The following is a 13,929-nucleotide window of genomic DNA, read 5'->3' on the forward strand; positions in this document are numbered from 1 at the left end:
AGGGGGACGGCCCAGCCCACACCCTGGCCCTCCTAGTGCTGAATCAGCTACTGCAGGGTGGGGGCGGGGCAAGCAGCAGGCGTCTTCCCGCCCTGTTGACCTGGGGGGACGCCTGGACCCTGGAAGGTGGTGGAAGGAGAGGGGGGTGTGCCGCAGGGGCGTGTGCCGCAGGGGGCGTGTGCCGCAGGGGGCGTGTATCAGAACTGGCGGTGTGGCGGAACATTCTGCTCCACTCCTCCCTGCTCCCCCCATGCCTGCAGGCGCCCAGGCTTGTGGGAGGGACCCCACCGAGCCCCGCCCCCTTTCTTTGGAGCCTGTAGCTGCTGCCTTCTCCTGCCTGGGGTTGGCAGGGGGAGAGATACCTGGGGGGTTAGGGCCCCATACAGGGCTGTATAGGAGGAGAGACCTTAGGCCCAAGTGCTTAGGGACCTTGGGTATGATTTGGGACCATTTTGGGATAGTGTAGGGGCCATGGGTTGGCCATGGGGCATTGGAAATTTGGAGGTTAGGTTAGAGAATCATACTGGGAAGATGGCATGGATGTATGGGGTGGGCATGGGGGGAGTGCAGGGAGTCAGTGTGTAGGGGGCTGAGGGACAGGCTGAGAGAAAAGGAACTTTTGTGGGCACAGGGCTGGACTGGGCTGCTGGACTGAGGGAGGCCTGGATCCCAGCTGTTGTAGGTTTCCAAGCACAGCCCTGGTGGTGTGGAGGGTCTACAGGCACTGCAGTGCTGAGGGTGCATGGCCGCTGCCTGTCTGTCTCTCGGTGTCCCTTGAGGTGGCACTGCACCCTCCTAGAGGTCTCCTCAAGGGGCTGGACCCCCATTCCTGCATGGGCCTTGCCGGAGGGGAGGGAGAGTGGTGTCAGTGCTGCAGTGAGTGTCCCGGCAGGCGGGCTTTGGGAGCAGTTGGCTGTGCCTTCAGGGTTTCCACGCTGTGTGTGTGCGTGCGTGTTTGTGTGTGTGTGTGTGTGTGTTTGGAGCCTGCACCGTGGCGCCATGGCGACGGCCCCATAAACCCGCCCCCACGAGCTGCTCCTTGGCCGCCTGCCTGCCGGCTGGCCAGTGCCTCCCACCTCGAGATCCCCCACCCCCGCCCTATTTATAATCAGTTCCTGGGCTAGCCCTGCTTGGTGGGAATGGGTGTGTCAGCTTGTGGAGAGCACGAATCCGGTTGGGGGTTGATGGGGCACAGCATGGGCGAGTTGGGGTGTTGGGTGAGGCCCAGGCTATCCATGGTTGGACCCTCAGTTGTGGGGGCTGGGGGTGGTGACGGGTGTGGCTGGGCCAGACTCCTAGGGCCTTACTGGGCCATTTCCTCTTCCTTTCCCTTGGGCCCCTGACTCTCTCCTGCTGTGGTATTCTTCTGGCCTTAATCTGTCTAGCTAGACCACAGGCAGGCACTCTCGGTGCCCAAGGTGGGAGTCTGTGTGGGCGGTAGGGACTGGGTGACTTTGATTTCCTGCAGCAGCCGGAGTCTCCGGCCTCTGACAGCTGGCCTGGACTGGGGGTGGGTAGAGGCCCCAGTCAGCCCCACCTTATGCTCTTCTTAGCATGCTCTGGGCTCAGAGTGGCTGCAGTGTTTCTGGGCCATCCCTAATCTGGCCTGGAAGGGGAAGTGTTAAATCAGTGGCTATTGCCTCCAGGCCCAGCCTTTGGAGGTGGGGGCTCTGTCCCTTTGCCTGTCTGACAGACAGCAGCAGGGCTGCCTGCAGCCCTCCTGTCCATGTGCTCTAGCAGTACCCTCTGCTGCCCCCACAGATTTCTGCCCCCCAAGGCCCAGCTTCTTCCCATGTCCTCCCTCAGACTTCAGGTGCCCCCTCTTCAGAGCTGTGTGAAGCCGCGATGCCCTGGAGTCACATCCGTGGTGGGCTCCCTGGCCTGAGGACCCCTCCCTGCCCCCGCACTCAATCTGCCACCTTTTTTTTATAGATTCTTGGTCTATATCTACTCCTTGTTCCCCACCACCTCCACAATCTTAGGAACCTTGAAGGAAGTGTTTAGAAACTGATGTAATTTCTGACGTTGGCGCTGTGGGGCCTGGGAGGGGAAAGGGGCAGCAGCCGTGGGGGTGGCTGCTGCCTTGAGGTGCCCCTGAGTCCATGAGGGGCCCTGTTGGCTGTGGGTGGGAGGGGCCGCCCATGCTGCTGAGTCAGAGGGGGCTGGCCCAGCGTCCTGGAGGGCGGGCGGGCGGGAGGCTCGCACAGGCGGTCAGGCAGGCAGCAGTGCCGGCTGGAATCGAAAGAGCCAGGGAGCCAGGCGCCGCAAACCACGCCGTCCCAGAGCCTGTGCCTGAGCCTGCCTGCCCTGCAGAGGGCTTCTGTTGCACCCTGTGCCGAGGGAGCCTCCTCAGGCTTCCTCTCTGTGCCCTGCTGGCCGCCCTTGCCTGTGGGCACACCCGGCTCTCCGGCAGCCATGGTGGCTGGCATGCTCCTGCCGCTGGACCAGTTGCGGGCCATCTACGAGGTTCTCTTCCGTGAGGGTGTGATGGTGGCCAAGAAGGACCGGCGGCCTCGCAGCCTGCACCCCCACGTGCCTGGTGTCACCAACCTGCAGGTCATGCGCGCCATGGCTTCCCTGAGGGCTCGGGGCATGGTGAGGGAGACCTTTGCCTGGCGCCACTTTTACTGGTACCTCACCAACGAAGGCATCACCCACCTGCGCCAGTACCTGCACCTGCCGCCGGAGATCGTGCCTGCCTCTCTGCAGCGCGTGCGCCGCCCTGTCGCCATGGTGATGCCTGCACGCCGCAGCCCCCATGTGCAGGCTGTGCAGGGTCCCTTGGGCCCCCTGCCCAAGCGGGGGCCACTGCCGGCTGAGAGCCCTGCCCGTGAGGAGCAGCGGGTGTACCGCCGGAAGGAGCCTGAGGAAGGGACACCTGAAACCCCTGTGGTGCCTGCCACCACCCTGGGGACCCTGGCCACACCAGGCCCAGAGCCTGCCCCAACCACAGGTCAGCTGCATCCTGGCCCCAGCTCATGAGGGGCAGAAAGTGGGGGGTTCTGGCTGTCAAACGCTCAAGCCAAGGCCTGGTGGGCTAGGGCAGGCAGTGTGTGTGCAGGAGTTTTGCTCATGCCAGCAGGTGGCGCCTTCTCTATCTGAGGGTGCTGGGTGGGCTGGTCAGTGGAACCATGTGGCTCCTCCTTCTGGATTGAGGACTTTGGGGTGGGTCAGCAGAGGAGGAGCTTGTGGGCTGATGCCAGCCCATCCCCAAGCGTACCCCAGGGCTGGACACAGGGCCTGAGGGGCCAGCTGCTGGCCCTCTCCCCAGCACTGCCTTGGCCTTTGCCCCCTGTCACTCCTCTCCCTGTCCCAGTGACCTTTCTGCCTGGATGCCCCTCTGCACAGAGGTAGGGGTGTGCAGAACAGGTGCTGGCTTGGGACAGTGTGGCCCGGGCGAACTGCTCCACATCTGTGAGCCTGCACAGTGGGGTGACACCTGCCCCAGGTATTGGCCCAGGTTCAGTATTGCACAGAGTGTTGGGCATCACCAGCAATCAGGTGCTTGACTAGTGTCAGGGGTGGCCCTGGGTGGGATGGGGAGGGCAGGAGAACCCTCTGGTTGGCAGAGGCCAGGGCTTGGTGGGTTCTGGCACAGTCAGGTAGGCCCCTCTCAGGTAGGAACCAGGTCCCAAAGGGTGGGACAGGTCCCATCATCCTTCCCAGAGACCCCTCATTCTGTGTCTTCTCTGTGGCCTCCTTCTGTCCCCTGTGCCTGTGCAAGCAGGACCCAGGTGGGCAGATGTGTCCTATGCAGCCCGAAGCCCTCTCAGGTACTCCCAGAGCACAGTGCCCTCAGTGCCAGCACAGGGCAGCCCGGGTCCCCCAGCACAAAGTAGGCTTGGCCTCCACCCCATTTCTCTGTGGCTTGCCACTGGGGGAGAAACTTGTTCTCTAAGGGATGGGGAAGGGGCCTGGGCTGAGGCTAGCAGGGTGGGGGGCCTGCCAGGAGAATGGGGTGAGGGGACCTAGGTGCAGGCCCAAGCTGCTTGGGGCACAGGGTGCTGAGCAGGAACCCCAGTTCTGGCTGGCTTGTTCTGTGGGAGCCCATCTGGGAGGGTCAGTGAGGGCTGTGGCAAGGGCAGCCTTCTGGCTCTCCCCATGCCTCAGGCAAGTGGTATGGCCTCTCTAGCTCCTCTGTGAGCAGGGTGACATAGTCTCCCAAGAGGAGCCATGAGATGAAAACCGCTTGGCTGGGCGTGTAGTCAAGGCTCTGGTCCCCTGGCTTCCCCTCCCCCTGAGCCCCTGCCCACTTTCAGCCACTTGGCAGACCAGCCGTCTCCCCATCCTCGGGCCCTGGGTGTGGTGAGTGCGAGCCCCTCCTTTCTTCTTTCCTTCCTTCCTTGTCCGTGGCCAGGCTGGGCCAGCTGGGCAGCAGTTGGCAGAAGGGCCAGGAAGGGGGGACTGGGTGTGGCCGTAGCAGGCAGAGCTGAGGGCACCCCCCCCAACCCCCGTCCCCGAGGAGGTGACTCAGTCTTCCCTTCCCAGCCACAGCCGCCAGTGGCAGCTCACAGTTTCCAACAGGAAATGAGCTCCAGCTCCAGGCTGAGTCAGGGCCAGCAGACAAGGACCCCCCAGTCCCCCCCTCCCACCCTCACAGGGTGGGGCAGGGGGCTGAGGGAGGGTGAAGGCTTGGGTGCTGGGTGTGGCTCAGGGCCAGGGCTAGGTCCCAGGCCCCTATCATTGGCAGGGATCATGATGGTTCCACATATAGGCTGGGGCAGTTCTGATGGCACCAAAAACTGTCCACTTCTCAGAGTTTTTAAAGTGACCAAGTAATGAGCCACATAGACCCTGTCCTTCCCCATGGCATGGCCCCTCCATGGCAGAAGGGCAAGGTCAGGAGCTTGTGGGGTGATTGCACTGGTCACCAAAATGGCTCTGGTTGGGAGGGCTGCCTCTGTCCGTCAGCTCTGGCTAGGAAGCTGAGGACAGAGCAAGGCCAGTTGGGAATGCCTGCTGTACCTGGCCCCTGCCTGTGTGTCCCCCGCCCCACTGCCGTGGTGGTCTACTGTCTCTGGGTTGGGGCCCTGTGGGCCTCCAGGCAGCACATCCGTGTGGGAAGGTGTCCACCTGCTTGTTCAGCTACACTCAGGCCAGGGCCAGACCCAGACTGAGCCCTGTCCCAGGGAACCCCCAGATATGTGCGGATGAGTTGGGTGAGGAGAAAGCTCTGGGAGGCGTGACAGGAGCCATCAGGGAGGCCCTCTGCAGAGGTGCCCTGAGCTGAGGCCTGGGTAAGGAGTGCTGCCCTGCCCGGAGCAGCCCAGCAGAAAGAGGGAGAGAGGGAGGCTGTGGGGCTGTGGCCGGAGGGCAGGGTGAGGACACGTGGGCTGGCCCTGTGCCTCCGGCAAGGAGTTTGGGTTGACTTTGTGTGGTAGCAAGCCGTTGGGGTGGGTTTTGTATGTGAATTCCATTTATGTTTGGAATAGTAACATTTTCCCTGGCTCAAAATTCAGAGTGAACTGAGATTTGTATAGACAAAAGACTCCCGATGAACTTTGCCAAGACATTTTCCACTTAGCAGGGGGCCCTATGTAGACATCAGAGGACACACTTAGGTCTTAACTTCCCTGGGTGACCCTCCATTGTGGAGGAGACATGAAGGTGGATGTAGAGCTGCCCTGCTCTTCTTCATGGCTATATGTAGCACCCTGTTTGGAGGTGGGACTGGCTTTTTGTGATGATCACTAGCTTTGCACGCAGGGTATGTCTGTACAGCTCTGGTAGGTTTTTAAGCGCAGTTATGGTGGTATTAGATTTGCCTTTTGTTGGGTCCTGCAGCAGCTAGGTGGAAAGGGGTGTGGAGGAGGAAGGCAGAGGCAGAGACAGGAGGTGCCACGCTGGCCCAGCCAGACCATAGTGCCTGGGACTGAGTTGGTTGTGGGATCTCACACAGGAAGGGGCCAGTTTTGGGGGCTGAGGAGACATGGGTGCTTAGGAGGGCTTGGGGGGTAGTTTGAAACTCTGCTTCCACGTGGCTCTTGAATGCCACAGGGCACGTGGGTGCCTGGAATGTGGGTGGGTGGGGTGACAGGGCTGGGCTGGTGGGGCCTGCAGAGGGAAGGGAAGGCTGTGGGGTGGGCTGGGCAGGGCAGGCACAGTAGGGAAGACCAGTGGGCTGGGGCCTGAAGGCTCAGGGATTACAGGCAGGCTGGTCCCTTGCATCCCCAGGCTGGTCCGCCTGGGCTGGTCTGACCCGTCCTGTAGGTCTACACTGGGCTCCTGCTCTCTGGCTGCTCACTGAGGGTGGCCCTGAGGAGGAGCCACCGTTCCCAGCGCTGGGCGGGGAGGCCAGGGCATGAGTGAGCCCTCCCTCTGCCTCCCACCCCTTCCCTCCTTCCTGCCTTGCCTTCCTCTCTGCTGGTGTGAGCGGCCTGGCCTGTGCTCGGCAGCCATGGACAGGTACAGCATGGAGGAGCTGATTCAGCTGGGCCAAGGTAGGGCAAGGCAGGGATGGGGCTGCAGGGGGAGAGGAGAGAGGGAGGGACCCAGGCGTTTGCTGGGGCTGGGCCCTCCCTGGCAGCCTGTGCAGGAGCCCTGGAGGGACTACCCCGTGCAGATCTGTCTTTGCCTCAGACCCACAGTTCTAGTACCCTCACATGCCAGAATCCGGGAATACAGGGATGAGCACGACCCTATCAGAGTTGCCCCTGTGTGTGGTGTCGGTGTGTGTGGTGTGGGTGTCCCAAAAGCCCAGGTCATATCCAGGCCTCTGTGGCGTGGTTGAGGGGCTGCCCACTGCAGCCAGAGGCACTCCTACCTCTGAGAGCCCGTTCTCACCCAGGCTCCTCTGAAGCCCCCTACAGCCAGGTGGGGGGAAAGGGCCAAAGACCCTGTCCACTGCTGGCCAGCTCAGTCAGAACTCGGGCCCTTGCTGGCCTGCCTTTGGGGCAGTGGGTGTCCCCCATCCTTGTTGGTGGCCTGAGCTAGCCCAGCACCTGGCTGCCCACAGCCAGCCACCGCAGACCAGTTTCCTTCAGAAATGAGCTTCTGAACCATGGGGCTGCAGGGCCCTGGGCTGTGGTCCCGGACCCTTTGTGATCCCACCCCATGTGTAGTTTGCTGTCCTTTGCTGCAGGCGGAGGCTTTGCGCAAGGCAGAGACCGCCTGGGCTCACATCTGGGCTCCCCTTGCGGCCTCGTGGGAGTCCTGTGGGCTCCTCCCCTTTCTGTTCCTTAGGTTCTCACCTGTGTGATGCTCCACAGGAGTTGCTTAGGATTCAATACAACGGCACCAAGGAAGTGCCACAAAATGGGATGTGCCATTGTCAGTCTCCCACAAAATGAGATATTCCATTGTCAGTCTGCTAGGGCCAGACCTGGGGTCTGGCCAGCAGGTCCGGGCTCCTGGGAAGAGGAGGGCAGGACTATGTCCCCACATCCTGTTTCTCTGGGTGCCCTGGGATCCAGATCAGCACAGGATATGCAGGGCCTGCCTGCTGACATGACCTCCAACTTCAGGCCTTCCACGGACCAGGGCTGCTTGGGGTTGTGGGCAGGGCCAGGACAGTGTCTCTCTCTGGCCCAGGAAGGGCCTTCCCTGTCGCAGCCTGCCTGGGACAACCGGAGAGGCTTGGGGTAGGTAGACGCAGCCCTGTGCTGTGGGGTAGGCACTTGCTCACATTGTCTGGGCTCTGATTTTGGGCTGCCAGGGTCTCTGGCCAGCAGCGTGACCTTGGGGAGGCTGTCCTGTCACCCTGGGGCCAGGTGTTGTGTTGAGTGACCTGCGCTGGGCCCTCTGGGAGAAAGGGCAGCTGTGTCCCTTGGCCTGAGTGGTGCTTCCAGGAGCACCCCCTGGTGTGGGCAGGTCAGACAGAGTGGGTGCCACTTTCCTCCATGGGACATGAGCCCGAGGCCCCTGTGCCTTGTTCTGTGTGGTTGGAATCACCAGTGGGCACCTAGGGGTGTTGGACAGCGCCACCTGGACAGACCCGGCTCCAGAAGGCCACAGAACCTGGGCGCCCTCGCTCTGCACGTCATGTTCTAAGTCTGGACCAGTGACGGGCCCTGCTTGCCCTCCTCAGATATTTATATCCCCCTGGGCCCCTGCCCACTGCTCCCCTCCCCCATGCACTGCTGCTGACAGCCGCCACCGCACCCTCCTCCCACCCGCCGCTGCTGCTGCCGGCTCACTGCCTCCACAGGGCCTGTGACCCCCCACACCCCTCGCCCGCTCCTTGTCCGCCCTGTGGGCTCCTGTTGCTGTCCCCAATGAAGATCGTGCCCGGTAGGTGGGGCAGCCCTTGAGAGTCTTGTGAGAGCTGGGCTAAGGAGAGGGGACAAAGGGCTGGGGCAGGGGCTGGAGACCAGGGCTCTGTCCTTCCATCCTGCACCTACTCTGCTTCCCAGGCCCTCACCTACACCCCCCTTGGACCCTGTCCGAGGTCCCACATGGGGACATTGGGACTAGTGAGGCGGGTGCACGTCTTTGAGTGTGGTGGAGTCAGCTGCAGGCCTGGGGTGGGAGCACTGGGGCACTGGCATCGCCTGACAGCTGTCCCCAGAGGGCACCCTTGGAGGTAGAATGGGGTGCTTGGGTCCTCGCTCTGGTGGGGACAGCTAGGTGGCGGGGGCTGGGCGGACAGGCGGATCTTGTATTGAGGCGGCCAGGCTGGGCTGGGGGGGGTGCTGCGGCTTGGCCATGCGTACTGTAGGCCCCTCCTCCTGGCGGGTGTGGCCATGGGTAGGCAGGGGTTAAGGCTCCCGCTAACCTTGAGCTCACAGCTCTGCGCAGGGACAGCTGAGCTGGGCTGAGGTCGGAGGGAGGGTGGGGAGGTGCCGGGCGGGCAGGAGGGAGGAGGCAAGGAGGGCGGTGAGCCCAGTTGGTGCAGTGGCCGGGAGTTGTCCTGGTCCCCAGGCTGCTGCGGCTGAGGGCGGTCCTGCAGGCAGGGCAGGCGCTGGTCTGGTCCCTGGGCGCTCCCCCTTGCGCCCTCCACACAGGGAGGGGACTGTCCAGCCTTGGAGCAGCCGGCTCCTGGCGCACGAAGGGCGGTGCTGGCAGCTGTGGTTGGCGGCCATGGAGCCGTCGGGCAGCCTGTTTCCCTCCCTGGTGGTTGTGGGCCATGTTGTCACCCTGGCTGCTGTGTGGCATTGGTGCAGGGGGCGTCAACAGGCGCAGGACGAGCAAGGTAAGCACTGCTTGCTGCTACCGCCTCAGCCACTGTCACTGGCCACCGCCCCTGCCAGGGAGCTGGGGGCGGGGCAGAGGCGGAGGGGCCGCCTCCCTCCCACCCCTTGAGTTTCCCTGCACCCTCCTCTTCCTGTCTCTGAGCTAAACAACCGAAGGCGAGTGTTTGAGAAAGCTGTGTAGGCCCCCTGCCCCTACCCTACCTGGAAGACCCTGCCTGCTTCCCAGGGTGGGGCAGGGCTCTGCGGCTGTGCTCAGCCTGGAGCTGTACCCAGCAGGTGCATGGAAGGAGAGGCTGGGACTGGGCTCCACTGGGGAGCCTGGGCAGTGCAGGAGCGTCCCCTCCTGAAGGGAGGGTCCTCCCAGCTGCCACAGCAGGGACAGGTGAGCCCAAGTGGCTGTCCTGGGCAGGACTGAGGTGGGCATTATCTCCTCACCCACAGAGCGTGGTGTGGAGCTGCACAGAGGGGAGGCAGGTGCCACGTGCCCTCAGGTAGGGCTAGGACCATATTCAGGGCAGGCAGCCAGGTTGTACTCTGCCCTCCCAGCTCAAAGTCACCAGCTTCTGGGCCATCGCCTGAGGCAGAGGCAGCAGCTGTGTCCTGCACAGGATGGGGTGGAGCTGAAGTGGATGGAGCCTGGGGCAGGGCTGGGGATTGGGCAGTTCTGTGCCTGGGCTTCTGGCCAGAAGGACTGCCCTAATGGGGACACCAGCCACACCTCAGACAGGGACTCGCCTGTTGTGAGGGGGGAAGCTGACCAGGGCTGCCCCCTAACGGGCCTGCTCAGTCTCTGCCTCTTGTGGTGGATCCCTGGACTTGAGATCTGAGTTAGGATGGGGCTTCTAGGCGTGGCCTGGGGGCTCCTGGGAGCAGCTGGTGACTCAGCTGCAGGGAGGGAGCATTCAATAAAATGCTTGGGCTGAGGGCTGAGGCCTTCTTCTCCCTCAGATTTTTCTGTTTGGGGACCAGACGCTGTCCTTCGCTCCATCAGCCCACCTCTTTCCCGTGTGCATGTGGGACGGGGGCTCCCCTCTCAGCCTGCTCGCTGCCCCCACCTGGTGATACCAGGCTTACAGGCCTGGGTCTTGTTCTTGACTGTTTTTTACCCACCGCCTGCGCACCATCCCCCACCTTCCTTCTGGTGGCCGCAGCCCCTACCGCACATCCCGCTGGGAGTGGCCCTCTTGCAGACGTCAGTCTAGGGGAGTTTCCCAGTGTGTGTATCCCCCGGGGCTCCCCTCCCAGGAAGCCCGGGCCCCAGACAACCCCTAGGCTGCTTTGTCCTGGGGCAGCTTCCCACCCGACCCTGGGGCTGAGTGGCTTCTCTCCCAGGGTTGGGGCAGGGCTTCCTGGCCTGCGCTGGGCGGAGCCACCCCGCTAGGGGCAGGTTCTTCTGGTCTGGGCCTCCCTCCCACCGTGGTGGGCGGGGGATGTGGAGAGCAGCCTCGCAGCCTGGGCTGGAAGCAGAGCCACCTTGCTGTCCGTGGGTGACCCTAGGCCACCTGGGGCTTGTGGCTCTGGCAGGCATGTGGGAGGTGGGGGGCACCTTTGCCTCACAGAGAGAGGTCCTGCTGGAGCGGCCGTGCTGGCTGGATGGGGGCTGCGAGCGGACCCGCAGGGGCTACCTCTACCGGCAGCTGTGCTGCATAGGTGGGTGCGGCCACAAGGGTTGGTGGCACAGGACCTGTAGCCTCATCTGTGAGGGCTGGGTCTCTGCTAGGAACTGCTGCCTGGGCTGGGATGAGGGTGGTGCCTGGCCCAGGTGCAGCCCCGCCTCCACCTCCGCCGGAAACACCTGGGGAGTGAGGCCCAGTGGTGTCCCCGGCCCACTAGTTTGTCTCTTGAGAAGGGGGTGGGGGAGGGGCAGGGCCAGCCCACCCCCAGCTGCTCCCTGCCAGCCTTGGCTTTGGCCTTGGTCTCCAGCCAGGCGTGGGCAGGAGGGAGGAGCAAGGGAGGGAGGCAGGCGTTGGGCTCCCCGACTTTTGCTGACTTGCAGCTCTCCTTGGCCAGCGGGATTCCCTTCCCAGTCTTGGGCGTTTCCCTGGCAGGACCAGATCTTCACTAGCTATCGGGCATCCAGCTTTAGTTTCTACATCTGTAAAAAAAAGCGGGGGAATGCTTCTGTCCCCTAAGGAACACTGTGCTAGTAGCTGAGGGTCAGCTGCCTGGACTGTACAGGAGTCAGACAGATGTTCAGGAGCAGCAGTGCTGGGGGTGTCTGGGGCAGCACAGAGCTGGCAGGGCCAGGTGAGGTGTGTGGCAGCGTTGGAGGAGGGGGCGTGGCCTGGCTGGGGGAGATGGGGGCCGGCCAACCTGCGAGCGGTTGCCTATTGGTTTGAGGGTCTGAATAGGATGGACTGGAGAAGGGGCAAGGAGCAGGCAGGCCTGAGAGGGGAGGGATCACGAGGGAGGAGGAGCTCAGAGGAAGGAGGCACCAGAGGCAGGAAGGCTTCCAGTGGGAAGGGGTGGTGGAGCCCCAGCCCTGTCCTGGGCATCCTTGGAGGCCCTAGTGGCAGACTACGCTGGAGAAGGGGATTGGTGGGGGCCCACATGCCTCTCCAACCCTAGGCCCAGGCTCCTCCAGATTCTGGCAGTTCCTGGAGTTCCCCATGCCCACCACCCCATTCCCAGGAGCCTGTGGTGTGTGCCCCTTGAGCAGAATGGCAGCCCCACTCCTGCAAGGTGCCCCCCACCCTGCCCCTATCAGCACCCCCTGCACTGCTGGGCCCTTTGTTAGCCTGTATACAGCAGGGGCCTCTGAAGAGTCAGGCAGGCTTCTACGACTCCAAACCTGGGGAGGGCCAGGTGGGTGAGTGTGGGTGTGAGATGTTCTAGAGCACGCTGGGAACACTGACCAGTGTGGGGTCAGATTTGGGATTGTGGAGGGCCTCAGGAGGGGATAAACTGGAGTCTGGTGGGGTTTAGGGGGCTACTGGGCTGCACAGGGGGCAGAGCAAGGCCAGGGGTCTCCCCAAATCTCAGGCCAGGCTCAAGAGTCCAGGCTTGGAGATGGGGTGTCTTCAGAGGTGGAGGTGGCTGTAAGATGTTTGGGTCTATGCCCTAGGCATGGAAGATGGGGCCTTAACCACCTCTGCCTGGCTTGGGTACCTCCTACTCCATGGGAATTTGGGCTCCCTCGCCTGGCCACAGAGGGGCAGTAGGGCTGGGGTGGGGTGAGCTTTTCCTGGAACTCAGGCCCGAGGCTTGAGAGCACTGTGGGAAGGGGGGCAGTCCTTCAGCACCTCACAGCTGGATCACATCAAGCTAGATGCACAGACTGGAAAATTCTTGTGGTTTGGGATGGTGCATTTTTTCCTACGGTGGTCGGGTGGGCTGGGCAGTCCTAGATGCTGGCCATAGGCCATGGATCTGAGGAGCCAGAGGCCCCACCAGGGCAGGCCCATCAGTCACTGGCGCCCTTGATGCCCTTTGCCCAGGTCTTCCACCTTTATAGCCCTGAGCAGCTGCTCTCTGCAAGCCCCACCCGACTGCGAGCAGCCCCCATGTCCTGCCCCAGGTGTGGCTTCCTTTCCAGTGAGTCACAGTGCCTGGGCCCCCCTCCACCCCCAGCGTCACCCCCCCATGTGTGGAAGTGTCCCTGCAGCTGGGCGGTCCTGCCTCTGTGAGTCAGTACTTAGCTATGCACCCCTTCCCTGAGGTGTGCTGCCTGGTCAGCCTGGGCTTGGGGTGGGCTCTGCAGGCAGGCTTTGCTCCAGGGCATGACTGCTGGGTAGCTGGGAGGGGCTGGCCTGGCATAGGACCCCTGTGGCTGGGAGCAGTGGCCGACGAGCTTGGCAGGGATGGCGGCTACAGGGTAGGGCGTGGTCCTTTCTTAGTGCAGGTCTATGAGGAGGTGTGGTTTAGAGCAGCCACAGGAAACAGAGAGGTGTGGCCTTGAAGCCCAGCCCCAGCCCCACTCAGGCGCCAGCCTTAGGTGATGGGGGCCCCTCCCCATGATAGGGGGGTCCTTCTGGGTGGTTGTGGGGATGGTGTGCATTCCTTTGCGGTCCTGGCACCAGTCTGTGCAATGAAGTACCATGCTCCCCTGCTTCCCCAGGTGCCATCCCCCAGGGCTGCGGTAGGCAGAGTGGGTGAGGAAACCCCCGTTTCCTGTTTCTGGCCTGCCGAGGGTGTGGCTGTGGGGGAGGAGCTGCCTTCCTCCTTCCCGCTGGGACACTCCTCTCTGGCAGGCAGGGTGGGGCTGGGGGTGGGACGGCCGCCTGCTGGGGAGTACTGCAGGCAGGGAGTGTCCACACCGACTCCGAGCTGAGCCGGTGCCGAGGGATCATCCCGTGCAGCCATAGCCGCCTGTGTGCCACTCAGGGCTGCCTAGCATTGAGGGCGGAGGAACAGGGCAGCTGAGGGGGCAGGGCAGCACCATGTCCCAGCACCAGCTCCGTGTACCTGAGCCCGAGGGCCTGGGTCGCAAGAGAACCAGCTCGGAGGACAACCTCTACCTGGCTGTGCTCAGGGCCTCGGAGGGCAAGAAAGGTAGCGGGCACTCCCTGCTGTATAGGGCGGGCCTCTGTAGCAGCAGCTCCTTCCTGTGGCAGGAAGCCTTGGCAGCCTGTGGGGGTGGGGATCCAGACTCTGAGGTGGGGGGATGCTGGGGGGTTAGCCACCCATGCCCAGTGTGGATTGGGCTCCCCAGCGTCCACAAGGCCATCCAGGGCGTTGAGCCTTAGCTGTAGGGCCAGGGCAGACTGAGGGGCTCTCTCTGCCCACCCTGGGGAAGGCCCACTGCCCTTTTGGGAGAACACAGCTTTCCCTGAACTCCCCGGCTCTGCTGCACCTCTGC

The 13,929-nt window shown here is 63.1% G+C and overlaps 1 protein-coding gene across 10 annotated transcripts in view; it reads left to right on the plus strand.

Annotated features, from left to right (window-relative positions):
- Nucleotides 1–13,929, plus strand: part of PLEC (plectin) — a 58,870-nt gene that overhangs the window by 20,678 nt on the left and 24,263 nt on the right. For 2 of the 10 annotated variants that reach the window (XM_069466783.1, XM_069466786.1), the window contains exon 1: nt 8,795–9,130. The exons of 4 other annotated variants lie outside the window; for them this stretch is intronic. In XM_069466783.1, the coding sequence (XP_069322884.1) occupies nt 9,019–9,130 (112 nt within the window). In that variant the 5' untranslated portion in view covers nt 8,795–9,018. Of the gene's footprint in view, nt 1–2,415; nt 2,954–8,198; nt 8,230–8,794; nt 9,131–10,657; nt 10,782–13,510; nt 13,623–13,929 lie in introns of those variants that run through there. 4 more of the 10 variants (XM_069466780.1, XM_069466789.1, XM_069466782.1 and 1 more) reach the window with 4 other exon arrangements.

The sequence above is a fragment of the Eulemur rufifrons genome, chromosome 3 (genome assembly GCF_041146395.1).
Source record: "Eulemur rufifrons isolate Redbay chromosome 3, OSU_ERuf_1, whole genome shotgun sequence".
Lineage (NCBI taxonomy): Eukaryota > Metazoa > Chordata > Mammalia > Primates > Lemuridae > Eulemur > Eulemur rufifrons.